Below are 15482 nucleotides of genomic sequence, written 5' to 3' on the forward strand. Positions count from 1 at the left end.
GGCATAAAAGGAGAGATAAACAGAAATACAGTCATAGTAGGGGATTTTAATACCTCATTGACTTCAATGGATAGATCTTTCAGGCAGAAAATCAATAAGGAGATAGCGGCCTTAAACAACACACTACACCAAGTGGATTTAATTGTTATCTTCAGAGCTTTTCATTCCAAAGCAGCAGAATATACATACTTTTCAAGTGCACATGGAGCACTTTCTAGGATAGACCACATACTGGGACACAAAACAAGTCTCAAATTCAAGGAGACTGAAATCATATCAAGCATCTTCTCCGACCACAGTGCTGTGAAACTTGAAATCAATCACAAGAACACTAAAAAACATGCAAAGACATGGAAGCTAAATAACATGTTATTAAACAATGAATGGGTCAACAATTAGATCAAGGAAGTACTCAAAAAATACCTTGAAACAAATGAAAATGAGGACAACAATCCAAAATCTGTGGACACTGGGAAAGCAGTCCTAAGAGGGAAATTCATAGCATTACAGGCCTATCTAACAAAAAAAAAAAAAATCAAGGAAGAGCTCAAATAAACTATTTAACTTCACACTTAAGGAACTTGAAAAGGAACAACAAACGAAGCCCAATGTGAGTAGAAGGTAAGAAATAATGAATATTGGAGCAGAAATAAATGAAATACACTCTAAAATAAAATACAAAAGATCAGTGAATCCAAGAGCTGGTTCTTTAAAAAGATAAACAAGACTGATAAACCTTTAACCAGGCTCATCAAGAAAAGAGAAAGGACCCAAATAAATAAGAATGAAAGAGGAGAAATAACAGTTCACCCAAAGAAATACAAAGGATTGTAAAAAAAATACTATGAACAATTTTATATGCCAACGAAATGGATGAAATCCTAGAAACATACAATCTTCTAAAAATGAATTAGGAAGAAGCAGAGATTCTGAATAGACAGATTACACCTAATGAAATCGAAGCAGTAATCAAAAAACTCCCAACAAACAAAAGCCCTAGACCCAATGGCTTCCCAGGTGAATTTTACCAAACATTCTAAGAACTAACACCTCTCCTCAAACTATTTCATAAAATTCAAGGGGAAGGAAGGCTTCCAAACTCATTTTACGAGGCCAGGATTATCCTAATTCCAAAACCAAAGATACTAAAGGAAAGATACTAAAGATACTAAAAGGAAAGAAAATTATAGGCCAATATCACTGATGAACATAGATGCTAAAATTCTCAACAGAATATTAGCAAACCAAATACAGCAATGCATAAAAGAGATCATACACCATGATCAAGTGCGATTTATTCTGGGAATGTAAGGATGTTACAACATTCAGAAATTAATAAATGTGATTCACCACATCAACAAAATGAAGGATAAAAATCAAATGACCAAATCAATAGATGCAGAAAAAGATTTTGGTAAAATCCAGTAACAATTTATAAGAACTCTCAGCAAAGTGGGAATCAAGGGAACATGCCTAGACATAATAAAAACCATATATGACAAACTCACTGCCACCATCATACTCAATAGGCAAAAACTATAAATGATTCCCTTAAGATCAGAAACAAGACAGGGGTGTCGCTTTCACCTTTCTTATTCAACATAGTACTGGAAGTCCTAGCCACAGCAGTCAGACAAGAAGAAGAAATAAAAGGCATCCAAGTTGGAAAGGAAAAGGTAAAACTGTCTTTATTTGCAGGTGACATGATACTGTACATAGAGAACCCCAAAGATTCCACCAAGAAACTACTAGAACTGATAAATGAATTCAGCAAAGTAGTAGGATACAAAATTTATATTCATAAATCAGTTGCATATTTATATGCCAATAACAAACTAACAAAAAGGGAAATTAAGAAATCAATCCCATGCACCACTGCTTCAAAAAGAATACAATACCTAGGAATAAACCTAACCAAGGATGTAAAAGACCTGTACTTAGAAAATTACAAGACACTGAAGAAAGAAATTGAATACAAATAAGTGGATAAGATACCAATAAGTAGAAGATACAAATAAGTGGAAGCACATACCATGTTCATGGATAGGACAAATTAACATCATTAAAATGTCCATACTACCCAAAGATTACCCTATAGATTCAATGTGATTACTCTATGGATTCAATGTGATTCCATACTACCCTATAGATTCAATGGGATTCCGACGTCGTATTTCACAGAACTAGAACAAATATTTCAAAAATTTGTATAGAACCACAGAAGGCCCCACAAAGCAACAGTGATCCTGAGAAAGAAGAACAAAGTTGGAGGAATCACACTACCTAATATCAAACTATACTACAAGGCCATAGTAATCAAAACAGCCTGATACTGCCATAAAAACAGACACATAGATCAATGGAACAGAATAGAGAGCCCAGGAACAAACCCACACCTTTATAGTTAATTAATATTCAACAGAGGAAGAAAGCACATACAATGGGCTAAAGATAATTTATTTAATATATGGTATTGGGAAAATTGGACAGATGCACGCAGAAAAGTGAAACTAGACCACCTTCTTACACCATACAGAGGAATAAATTAAAAATGGATCAAAGACTTAAATGTTAGACCCGAAACCATAAAAATTATAGAAGAAAACATAGGCAGCAAAATTTTGGACATTGCTCACAGAAATTTTTTATCAGATATATCTCCCCAGGCAAGGGAAACAAAAGAAAAAATAAACAAATAGGACTTCATCAAACTAAAAAGTTTTTACACAGCAAAGGAAATCATCAACCATAAAAAGAGAACCCATAGAATGAGAGAACATATTTGCCAGTACATCTGATAAGAGGTTAATATCCAAAATTTATGAAGAACTTAATAAAACCACCAAAAAAACCCCTCCAATTTAAAAAATTGCCAAGGATCTGAATAGACCCTTCTCCAAAGAAGACACACAGATGCCCAATAGACAATGAACAGATGCTCAATGTCACTAGCATCAGAGAAATGCAAATAAAAACCACAGTGAGATATCACCTCACACCTATTTGAAAGGCTATCATCACTAAATAAAAATAAATGACAGGTGCTGGCGAGGATGTGGAGAAAGGGGAACCCTCTTGCACTGTTGGTGGAGACGTAGATTGGTGCAGTCACTGTGGAAAGCAGTATGGAGATATCTCAAAAAATTAAAAATGGACCTGCCTTTTGACCCAGTAATCCCACACCTGACAATATATCTGAAGGAACCCAAAACACTAATTCGAAAGAATGTAAGCACCCCTATGCTCATCGTAGGGTTCTTTACAATCATCAAGATATGGAAACAGCCCAAGCATCCATCAGTAGATGAGTGGATAAAACAACTATGGGACATTCACACAATGGAATTCTACTCGACCATAAAAAAAAGGAAGAAAATTTTGCCCTTTGCAACAGTATGGATGGACCTAGAGAGCATTATGCTAAGTGAAATAAGCCAGTCGGAGAAAGACAAGTACCATATGATTTCACTCACATGTGGGATCTAACGAACAAGCTGAACTAACAAGCAAAACAGAGACAGACTCACAGATGGAGAACAGATGACAGCTAGCGGGGGTGGGGAGGCTAGGGGGTGGAGGGATTGAGCAAAAAGAAAAAGGACTCATGGACAACAGTGATGATTGCTGGGGGCAGGGGGGTACAAGGGGACTAATGGTAATGGAAAAATATAATAAATGTATATTTTAAAAATTCAAGAAAGAAAATGATATTTTTACCTGTTTCATAATAAAATACTTCTCTGATGAAGCCCTGGCTGGCGTAGCTCAGTGGATTGAGCACGGGCTGGGAACCAAAGTGTCCCAGGTTCGATTCCCAGCCAGGGTACATTCCTGGGTTGCAGGCCATAACCCCCAGCAACCGCACATTGATGTTTCTCTCTCTCTCTCTCTCTCTCTCTCTATCTCCCTCCCTTCCCTCTCTAAAAATAAATAAATAAAATATTAAAAAAATACTTCTCTGATGATTTTAATGATTTTTTTCTAAGTTTTTACCTTTGCACATATTGTTTGCTTTTCCACATTGAATTTCTTTTTTTATGTGTTTGGTCTCCGTCTTTACATTAAGTACTTTTCTCTAATGCCTTCTGATCTTGGTCGTCAGCCCATACTTAAAAGTGCGGTGTCTTGTTTCTGGAGTTCTTGCCCACTCCCAAGGGTTCCTGCTGCCGCTGGAGGCCGGTCTTTATGGAGCTCTGTTGTGTGTTTTAGGTTGCTTTCCCTGCTTCAAGCAGAGCATTCAGCTTCTTGGGTTTGTTGAGTCCGTTCTACTTGGTTTTTTTTCCAGTTTCCCAACTGCTGTTGCTGGTGTCCCCTCTCCTGTTTTCTTTGTTCTTGTGCATTTCACCTCCATGACAGGCTTACCTGTCATTCAAGGGGTGTCAAATAGGTGTGTGTGTGGTCTAAGTCAGGGGTCAGCAAACTGGTTCCTGTGCGAATCCTTCTCTTTCCCCTGCCAGGGCATCAGCACGAAAGCCCTCCCGAAGCCCCGAGATTCGCCTCCTCATCCCGTCGTCTCCCTGTCAGTTTCAGCACGTGCCTGTCCATTTTTATTCCAGGGGCTTCTGTTGCGTACACAGATGTTTGTGAGCCGTGCCACCCTTCCTGCATCCCCCCCACCCCCCGCCTCCTAGAGGGCAGTGGCTAACAGAATGCCAGCTACTCCCAGTCTTCCTGGTCTCCCGGTGGGTGATGTTCCAGGGGGCCGACCTGCCCCTGATCCTCAGCCAAGTGCCTTTTGTTTTCTGAATGACATAGCAGTTTCTTTCTCAAGTTCATGGTGACTCACTTTTTAAAAATAGTCTTTGATGTGTCAAAGCCTTTTTTGAAAGTCTAAATAGATTGTATTGTCTGGTTCCCTTTTAGTCACATGTGTTTTTACCTTCTGAAAGAGGTGGTGTGTGAATTAGGTATCTTTTTACCTTCCTGAAACCACACAACCCTCTCTTTCCGTGCGTCACTGCTCCTCCTTAGCCGTCCCCACCCTCCCAGCGCAGCCTGTCCTGTGAGGCCGTCTCACACCAGCTCACCTGCTGTCTCTGCCTTGTCTTCCCAGGTTCTCCCAGCAAAACTTCTCCCCCTGGCATCTGAACTCCTGTAGCAACTTCCCTAGAGGCTTATAATGTAGTTACTTGTATCTCCGTATTATCCTCCTAATTGTTCATAAACTCTTTCTTGTCAGGGACCATGCCTGATCTTCTTATACAGTCTCTTAGTAAGAATTCTATATGTGTTTGGTTAGTTAAATTAATAACATAAATCTAAGGAAAAACTTCTTGAAATAAGTCTGCTATTGGGTTGGCCAAAGATTCCATTTAGATTTTTGACAAAATAAAAGACACATTTTTTCATTTTCACCAATAACTTTATTGATTTGTCCAAATCAGTTTTGACATTTTGAGTATGCCAGCCGTCTCCCACCATTGGCTTCTAGTGGGCAGAGGCCAGGGGTGCTGCTAAACATCTTCCATGCATAAGGCAGCCCCACAGCAAAGAATTATTGGCCCAAAATGTCAGTAGTACCAAGAAACTTTGCAAACCACTTTTGCATGTTTGGTGAGTCACAGCACCTTCTCCATAGGCTGCACAAATCTTTTTTTTTTTTTTTTTTTGCATTTCAGGTGCATTTTTACCATTCTTAAAATAATAATGCATAATATGCTGAAAATGCTGCATATTTTCTTCCATCTTCAATATTAAAATGGCTTCACAAAAATTCACCAATTCTGATACTTTTTTTAAAAAATGTGCTCTGAGGTATAACAGCTGTCAATAAAATCTAATGAAGTTGTTTTGAATGAAGTTTAAGACAACTAAGCACTTACTAGAGCCATCACAAGGGAAAAACTAAACTAACTTTTTGGCCAACCCAATATATCAACAGCCTTCACTTAACTCACTCACAGCTGAGTCTTCACAGCCTGGTCATTATACAGAAATTGTTCCCACGAAAGTTACAGATGCCCTTCTAAAGATACCTTTGAGGTGTCTTTACGCCCATCAGTTTCTTCCACCTCTTTGCCACATTTTGGTTATTCCTTCTTGTAACCAATCAGTTCTCACCTCTGGCTCCCTCTGCCCTGCTGCTCCGGTCACCTTGACTATGTCACTGGTTGTCTTCTTTATACCATATTCCCATAAATTAATGCTTTTGTTTAATTTCCTGCCCTTGGACTTTCTTGTGTGTGTACTTTAGGAATCTCATTACTCCAGTTTTGTTTATTTGGGATTGGGGTTAGGGAAGAAATTGAGGGACTAGAACAAGGGGTTGGCTCCCTCCATTGCACCACCCCCACCCCTCACGCCCCCAGGTTCTAAGCAATGGGGAAAGTAGAACAAGATGCAGGTAGCCATATGGCTACCAATAAACCCTGGAAGTTGAGAGTTCTTTCATAAAGCTAGATTTGGAGAACATAGCTTAGACCCAAGGTCCAAGCAGGGCCTTCTATTGCTCCCAAGATTCAGGTCCTATGGGGTGAGTTGTACTTGGAGCAGGTCCAGCCTGGTGTCAGGTCTGCCCCTGGCACCCAGTCGTCAGGAAGGCAGAGTATTAAATATTAAAGCATGAAGACTGGAAAGTAGAGGAAGTGAGCCAGGGGTGTTCCAGCCTGCAGCCCAGGGTGGCTATGAATGCGGCCCAACACAAAATTGTTAATGCACTTAAAACATTATGAGGTTGTTTTTGTTTTGTTTTGTTTTGTTTTTGTTAGTGTTTGTGTATTTAATGTGTAGTCCAAGACAACTCTTCTTCCAGTGTGGCCCAGAGACGCCAAAAGGTTGGACATTCCTGCCAGTTCTAAGATAGCAAGACACCTGAAAAGGAGACTCAGTTTTAGCTCAAGGCTCAAGGGAACTGAGGAAAAGCTAAAGGTCTCGTGGAAGGTTGATTCATGGTAAAGCTGGCTGCCACAGAGACTGCCACTGGAGGAACAGCTGGGTCTAAGGGTTGTTGCTCTTCACTCCAATACCCTGCCATCGAGGTGGGCCCCAGCGCCCAGCATTAGGATCTGCCTGTCACCTCCCAGTCTCTGTTCGTTGTCTGCTGTCTCCTGTCAATGGCCCCAACTCTGCACTTCCCAGTTCAAGTCTCTAAAAGCTAGAACTTACCTGCCTTATAGATGGGTAACCAACCTATGGGTTGTCTTCCTTTGGGTCAGGTACCCAGGTTACCTCTCCCCTGCCGCAGCTTTATCGTGCTCTAACTGACAAATAACATTGTATGCATTTATTAGGTGTACCACATCATGATTTAATATATACATATGTTGTGAAGTGATAACCACAGTAAGGTTGGTTAGCATGTCCATCACCTTACATGGTTACCTTTTTGTGTGTATGTGTGTGGCGAGAACATTGCAGACCTACTCTCTTAGCAGATTTCAGTTACACAGCACAGTAGTGTTAACTACAGAATGCTTAGCTTTGTGTGTGTCCTTCTTACCTATTAGCCACTTGAGGGAACTTTTTTTTTAACTCTTGCATCTCTAAGCCTTACACATGGTGGCTAGCAGAATGTATGTGATGTGACGATTGTGTACATAACCACGACAGGTGGGATCAGAAAACATAGCTGGTTCACTGCATAATTTGAGCTTTGGAACAAAGCTCAAACCTCTCCAACAACTAGCAAGTCTGAGCCCCATTCTTCATACTCTCTTTATATCCCTTTTATCTGCTTCAGAAACCAGACGCAGGAAACATCTGACCATAATAAAAGATTTCCAGTAAATTCTAGGTTTCCTCATTGAACAAGTCACGTGCAGCAAAGCTCTGTTGCCTTTAGGTCTGGGGTTCTGTTCAGTCACTTGTACAGCACACCACATGGCTGCCTCTGGCCTGGGAGCCTGGACCAGCTGGAGGCTGGGCTGCTTGCAATAAAAACGACGTGTCTGCTAGCCTGAGAGGGAGAAGTCTGGATATTCTTGCTCTGTTTCTTGCAAAACAAACTTCTGAACTTGTTGAATACTGAATCTTCCCTTTTGCTGTCAAAATGGCTTGTTACTAAAATGGTCTTACATCCTTTAGAAGAAACACAAACAATGATTGGCCAAACTGACTCTCAAGTCTTACTGGCTTTACTGTGCACAGCGAAGTCCATCAGAATTGACACAAAACATGGATGTGTCCCCAACTTCCTCCAGAAGTTTCTGCTCGCCCGTTTGTGTCTTCTTCAGTTCACAGACACATGCTCTGGGAGCGTCCCACTACCACCAGGAATAGTGTCTGTGAAAACTCAGACTTTTCTTTCCTGCAAGGCTGTCATCTCTTCAGTGCTTACCCCTTACATGCCCATCACACTTTATTGTCAGTGGCTATTAACTCGTCTGTCTTCCTTGGCCGGAAGGCAAACTGTCTCTTATTTGGCTCCATTTCTCTAGTACAGGAATGCTTCAGAGATACTGACAGTCGGTTCCACACCGCTGTAATAAAGTGAGTATCGTAGTAAAGCAAGTTGTAGTCTTTTTGCTGGTGGAGTGTCTTGCCTTCAGTTCGTAAAAAAATACATCTGTGAAGCATGATAAAATGAGGTGTGGAGGAAACGGGGCCACATGTGAAGCCTGACCAGCTCAGAGAGGCCTGCGTGGTGGCCTTACAAACTCAGAGACCTGAAGTAACCACATGGGGTGGTTTGAAAGTAAAACTTTCTAACCGAAAGCAGTTCATGGCAGGTAGTCGTGTTCTAGTCCGGTGTTTTTCCCTAACAAAGGTCAATCTCTACCTTCACTGAGACTGTCTAGTCTTTTTGCATCTATGATAACATACCTTTGGAATGTCCAGTTTCCTTTTTCCGGGTCCCTTGAGGCACAGGAACCACCGCAGGAGAAGCCCACAAATCCTCTCGTCTTCCTTGTCATGGTGTTAACTGTTGACTGTTAACTCTCCTGTGCCCACTTGTGTGAGAAGTGTCTGTCATTTCACATTTTACCCAGTCTCCGAGGTTTCCCCACTCTGCTTTCTCCCGCCTCCCTGACCTAACACCAGTTGTTTTCATATAACCCCCTGACACCCCTCTTTTGATTGTAATGTATAAAATAAGCTGCTGAACTGCCATTCTGCAGTGCATTTTCTCAGTCCTTGAGGTTTTGCTTCCCAGAAATTGTCATCAGTTTGGCTCAGATAAATTCAGGAAAATTGTCCACAGGTTTGAATGTTTCGTATGTTGGCAGAGATACGCCTGTATCTGGTGCATCATAGGCACTTCATAATATTTGTAGGAAGGAGGGAGGAAGTTTTGAAAGGCCTGGTCTATTTAGGAATTGCCGTAGCTGAGGCACATCTGAGTGACACGAAGCGAGGACACCGCAGTAATTAAGGAGGAAAGCTGAACAGCGAAGGCAGTCGGGAACCTCCCATCCTTCCACACTGGCACCAGTGAGTTAGAGGGTCAAGTCCCTGAGCTGGAGGAGAGAGTTCTTTTTTAACTTTTTAATGATAATGTAAATAACACATGTTTACTATAGAAATTTTTCAAAAATACAGAGAATAAACACCTGTAATTCCTCCTCCCACAGACAACCCCTGTTAACGTTGAGTCTTTTTTCCTTTACTTTTCGTTAAGTTTTAGGTTTTTAGTTAATCCTTAGCCATTTTTCTTACATTTAGTGTGAAAAGTTGAAGAAATTATTTCAGGACTGCTTGTGAATACAAAGAAGGTGAATTGCAATCGGAAAAAATACTTGTTAACTGCAATAAAAATTTGAGATGCTGTTTTTATTGTTAATGTTGGCAGTGACCTCCTCAGAAAGCCTGTCCTAATCTCCAGGTGAACGTGATCTTGCACCTAGAAAGCTCCTTGGCCAGTTTTCTCATCCTCCCTGCACTGACCTGAGGGGCTGCTTTTATCTTCTTAGAAGGAGGCCAGAAGCTTCACTGAACCGCTGAAGCTTCCCAGCATAAGGACAGTTCAAGGTTGACTTGAATTGAATGAGAATCTAGATGCATAATGCATTTCCCCCCAACATGGGAAATACCACTCAGATAAAACATCACCTTTGAAAGAAAGCAAGGACGTTTACTAGTGTATTCCTTTGTTTACTAAACTTATTGACTAGTTCTGTGTGCTGGTCACTGAGCTAGGCATCAAAGCCTCAAAATGAATAGACAATCCTTGTCCTCAGGGAACTCGCAGTTTAATGAGAGAAAAAAGAAAGGTGAAGGGTGAGTGTAATGCAGTGTGATGATGCCATAATAGCAGCGCAGCGATGGCCCATAGAGGAGAATGGGCAGAATGGCTCAGAGAAGGCCTAAAGAAGAGGGGTGATCGAGTTGGGTCTTAATGGAAAAGTGACGGGTTTTTTCATGCAAACAGGCAGAGAGAACAGGATGTCTGATGTCTGAAGATATGAGGCACATACCTCTTTGGGGAAATGGAAGTAGTTTGGCATATCTGGGACATGAGGTCTGTTAGAGTGGCAAAAGAGGGAAGGTGGTGAAAACCTTGAATGTCCGAAGTTGGACTTTATTTAATAGGCTATGGGAAGCATTTTAATCAAGAGCAAAACCACAATCAGTTATACATCTTAGGAAGATCATGTAGCAGTGTAAAGGATGATGGAAGTGGGCTAAGCTGAAGGCAGGTGTGTGGTTAGGAAGCTGTCAGAACAGTCCCAGCTGTCCAGGCAGATGTCCAGAAAAGACAAACCCTATAGAGGTGGAAAGTAAGTCAGTGGTTGCCTGCAGCTGGAGGCGGGGACAGGGGGTGACTGTGAATGGGCACAAGGGATCTTTTCAGGGTGGTGGAAATGTTCTAAAACTGCATGTGGTGATAGTTGCACAGGTCTGTAAATTTTCTAAAAATCATTGAATCATACACTTACATGAGTGAATGTTATAGGCCATAGATTATACTTCCACAAAACTCTGAGTGAGTGGTGATGGAAGGAGGCTTGACTTGGGGTGGTGAACACACAGTACAGTATACAGATTATTTGTCATAGAATTGTACACCTGAAATGTATATAATTTTTTTAACCAATGTCACCTCCATAAATTCAATTAAAGAAAATCAGAGCGAGAAAGAAATAGGGACTTCTTTTCTGAAAAGGCAGTAGCATTAAGAGGAGACAGATATGAGAAACGGTGACAAAGAAGTAGAGTTTTAACAGCTCGACATTGGTTGTACCTCACATCATGGTCACCTGTCTGTTTAGCCAAGTATACTAATTGTGCTTCTGTTTACATTTTTGCAAAAAAGATGTCAACCCTACCTTTTACTTGGTAGGTTTCAAAGCATATGGATCTGCCCTTAACTACCAATACAAAATATCTGCCTCTAGATGCTTATACAAAACCGTACCTTCTAGTTCTCTGCCACCCAGTTCTTCATAAACACTTGGTTATGAGGGAAAAATACAGGGTCCAGCACAGATAATGTTCCTTTTTTATTACAAAATTATAAGCATGTAATCCTGTAACATAACAATATCACATTCAAGGATACCATATGACACTTTAGGTGAAATGTTCAAATTAAAACTATAAATTATTATATTCATATTATTACCTTACCAACTACACTCAAGCACTCGTTACTTCTGCTGGACCCTGTATGAGTGAAAGATTGCTTGAAGGGTATGTGGCCCACTCGTTTCTCTAGAATTGTTATTCACCAAGTAGCTATTGGGTGCCAGACCTTATGCCAGTAATATAGTAGTGAATAGAGTGGATATAGGCTCTACCTTTATGGGGCTTATAGTCTAGCAGTGGGGACAGATATTTACAGTTATGGCAATTACTGTGTTGAATTTCCATGTGCACCAAGAGAAAATGACATACAAACTGAGATGTGAAGAATAATGCTGGGGTGGAAGAGTGGCTGTAAACACTGGTCCTATAACCCATCCAGCTGGCATTTGTCTGTAATGAGTCTTTGAATGTGATCCCTTTGGAGTCTGGGGTCTCTGATGTTACCCTGGGCCTTAAATGATCTTGGTGTCCATTACAATTGCTTTCATTGAACTGTATGCCAGCTTTATGCCATCATTTGCATTGGTTATATTATAAGAAACAGCCATATAAAATTTGCAGTTAATTACTACAGAAATATTGTGGAAGATACAGTCTTTAACATCATGCTTCATCCCGCTTTATAGAGACCCAGAAGAGAAATTTCTTTCTGGTCACTTCAGAGTATTCGCTTCTATGTTTTGGTCTGTGAGTTGCTCCGGAGCACCCTCTGGCATCTTGCTCCAGTTCTCCACAAGGGACATTGTCTCAGCCTGGAGTGCCCCATTCCATTCTTGTTAGGTTTAACCCTTACTTCTCCCTCACCTGTTAGTTCAAGGGTCACTTCTTTAGGGAAGCCTTTCCTAACCAACACCCACTCCCCTTCTAAACTAGTCTGGTTCCTAATAGAAACGTTCACAGCACTCTTTTATTTTTTTACTTAATTGGTTTTTAGTTAAATAATGTGTTGTTCAGTAACTTTTTCTCTCTCCTAGACTGATGGCAGGTAGATCCATGAGGGTAGAGACCATGCTTTTTTTATTCGCTGCTATGCTTCAAAGTATAGTATCTTACACATAGTAGATGCCCAATAAATATTTACTGAACAGTTGAATGAACAAATGATTGAGTCAATGTGGGCATTGAATCTTGTAACTTCTTTTTCCCCTTTGGCTGTTTGGATGCTCAGGCCTCCTTCATTCTAGCTACAGTGTTTGTGTAGGTCCTCATGGCATGCATTTTGTACACTAACATTTCCCGACTACAAAATATTTTTCCTTTCTTCGACTTTTTCATTTTTTATTCCATTGTGTACCATAAATTCCTATAGGCCACTTTAAGCCTTTTGGAAACTATTGGGTATATGGCTAAGAAAAGAAAGGAAGAAGTCACAGGGAAATGTTAGTGTCTTTAACTAGATGCAGGAAGGAATTTTCCATTTGCTTTTTAAAAATTTTGTTTTCATTATGAGAAGGAAAAAGAAGTAAACTTGTCCCCTAATCTGGCAGGAAATCCCTTTGAAAAGCTCGAGGCCCCTCGGCCCTGAGGTGGTCCTCCCTGTGGCAGGAGGCTGGGGGCTGGGCTCGCGGGGCCTCCCGGCCCAGAGGATGGTGGGCATGGGCATGCGCAGCCTGTCTGTGCAGCTGAATTCCATTGCACCTTGGGGAGGGTTTGGGCAGAGCCAGTGGGAGCTTGGTTTTCACTGTAAGAAGGAGAAAGAAATGAACTTGTCCTCTTATGTTGCAGATTCAGTGGTTCTATCCTTTGACTCCGATGGACAAACTCTAGGCTCAGGTACCAGTCTCTCCCCTCTATCATCCTTTCAGCACTCAACATTGGCTGCGTTTGAAATGGAGCCTAATAAGGTGGGGGTGGGGGTAATCTGGGGGTGGGCAGTGGAATATCTCAGAATTGTGGGAAAGCCTCAAGAAGCCTTTCTAGGAACTCAAGGTCTAGGAAGCAGCAGTGGGATACCACACCCGGAAGGCTGCCAGTTGCTTTAACAGTGTGCACTGAAGTATTTTCAGGAGATGCTCCTTCCTCATTCAGGGTGGTCCAGGTTTATGTACAAGGGTACGTTTTCTCTCACAGAGAGCAGGGCAGAGGGCGTTGAGACACACCAAGCTCTGGCTGTGCTGGAGCAGACAAGCATCAGGGCTTTCAGCAGAATGCCAGGCTGGTGAGAGCATCACAGCTTCCCAAGAATATACAACTCATCGCACGCTTACATGCACACCCTGTACACTCAAACACACAACCTCCAGGAGGTGCACTTTATTGTGCTCTTCACTGTGCACTCGTGCCAAAACTCATGCAGGCAGGCGCATTCCCACTCTTCCCTGTGTCCACAGTGTAGGACACACAGCCCAGCACAGCTGTGCCTTTCACACAGAATCACCCAGGCTCGTTTGGGCTTGGCTTTCTCATGTCTGAGGGAGTCTACCTGCTCCGCACGACAGTGCTGGTGGCAGTGCGCAGAAAGGGGTTACTTTGATTTTTCAGCCTGCTGCCACTGTATCCCTATGGAAGCCCTGGAAGGACATCACTTTATAAGAAGAGCATTTCTGTGCATTAATTCTGTATTTTAGTTGCAGATAGTGGTGGGTGCTGCTTATGAATAACAGGGAGACTTTGCTGGCCTGCTGAGGACAGTTAACCCTTGAATGCAATAGGCAGGTATTTCACAAAGCAGTCGTGAGGTTCAGGCCATTGTGGCCGTGTGGACAAGAGAGTGATATTCAGAGAATATGGTCACAGCTACCCCTGTTTACTGAGGACCTACTATGTGCGAGCACTGTGCTAAGTGCATTGCACATATCTCAAAAGGTAGACACTACATTCCTACTTATAGATAAAGAAACGCCTGTTTAGAAGGTGAAGTGATCTGTCCAGGGCCATTGATCTCTGTCCAGCTCTGGAGCCTGTTCTCCCTCCTTGGCCACTCTGCTGTCTCCTTACGGTGTGCAGTGTCCTCCACCAAAATGCTGAGACAGAGGAGGTCACTTTAAAGCAGAGTGGACAGAGAGGAGAGTTTTTATTTCTATAGGAAAGGACTAATCAGTTTGATTACATTAAAGTTAAGAACTTCTGTTAATCAAAAGACACCATTAAGAGTAAAAAGGCAATAAAGAGTGCAAAACGATATTCACAACACAATTAACCAACAAAAGGCTTGTGCCAGGACTACAAAAGAACTACAAAATCCATAGGAATAAAGAGACGACCATATATAAACAGGCAAAAAACTGAGTAAGTACTTCACAAAAGAGGAAATCCAAATGGCCAATAAACCTATGAAAAGGTGTTTGGTTGAGTTAACATATAGGGCGTGCATATTAGAATTACAGTGAGATACCACAACTCTTCTGCCAAAACTGCAAAACCTGAAAAGCCTAATGTTCCAGTGTTGGTGAGAATGTGGTACAGTGGAAACGCTGAGTCTCTCCTGGTCAGAGGATAAACTGGCTACAACCACTCTGGAAAAGACTAGCTAAATTAAAATACATCTCATAACCTGGCAGTTCCTCCCCTAGGTATGTTCTTTGCATAAATGGATGCTTGTTTACATACCAGGTGTATGGACAAGGTACATATATAAGAATCTATCTCTGACATTGAATGCAGCTAAAGGCTTGGACATAAAGCATTTAGCAGCTATTTGAAGACTCTAAAATATAAATAGTAGCAGATAGATTGTGGGGAAAAACTAGAATTAAAAGCACTAACACAGTGACAGTGAATTTCTCATTTTTCTTCTGGTATCCCATGAAGTGGACGTGAGGCAGCCCAAAATCTAGCGGTGGACACCAGGGCACAGAGAGAATTCCAGAAGACCTTTCATTATGATTCTACAGCTCAAACAGGGGGAATCCCGAGGGTTGTTTTTCCTTTGTCCTCTCGGTCCCTAGTGTCAGGCAGCCCCATGGCAGTGGTGGCAGCAGTGGGGCCTTCAAGCACCGAAAACTGAGGAAGGCAAACCTTCCTCTCTGATTGAAGGAGCTGTAATCCCAAGAGGGTGACATGAAATCTGGTTGCTTTGT

General features: G+C 41.6%; 1 protein-coding gene across 6 annotated transcripts in view; it reads left to right on the plus strand.

The window, feature by feature from the left end:
- The window catches only part of ST3GAL3 (ST3 beta-galactoside alpha-2,3-sialyltransferase 3), a 176848-nt gene that overhangs the window by 56317 nt on the left and 105049 nt on the right, over positions 1 to 15482 (plus strand). For 4 of the 6 annotated variants that reach the window (XM_036025911.1, XM_036025909.1, XM_028513277.2 and 1 more), the window contains exon 3: positions 13189 to 13236. The exons of the other annotated variants lie outside the window; for them this stretch is intronic. In XM_036025911.1, the coding sequence (XP_035881804.1) occupies positions 13189 to 13236 (48 nt within the window). The remainder of the gene's footprint in view (positions 1 to 13188; positions 13237 to 15482) is intronic. 6 annotated transcript variants of the gene reach the window in all.

This window comes from Phyllostomus discolor, chromosome 5 (genome assembly GCF_004126475.2).
Source record: "Phyllostomus discolor isolate MPI-MPIP mPhyDis1 chromosome 5, mPhyDis1.pri.v3, whole genome shotgun sequence".
Lineage (NCBI taxonomy): Eukaryota > Metazoa > Chordata > Mammalia > Chiroptera > Phyllostomidae > Phyllostomus > Phyllostomus discolor.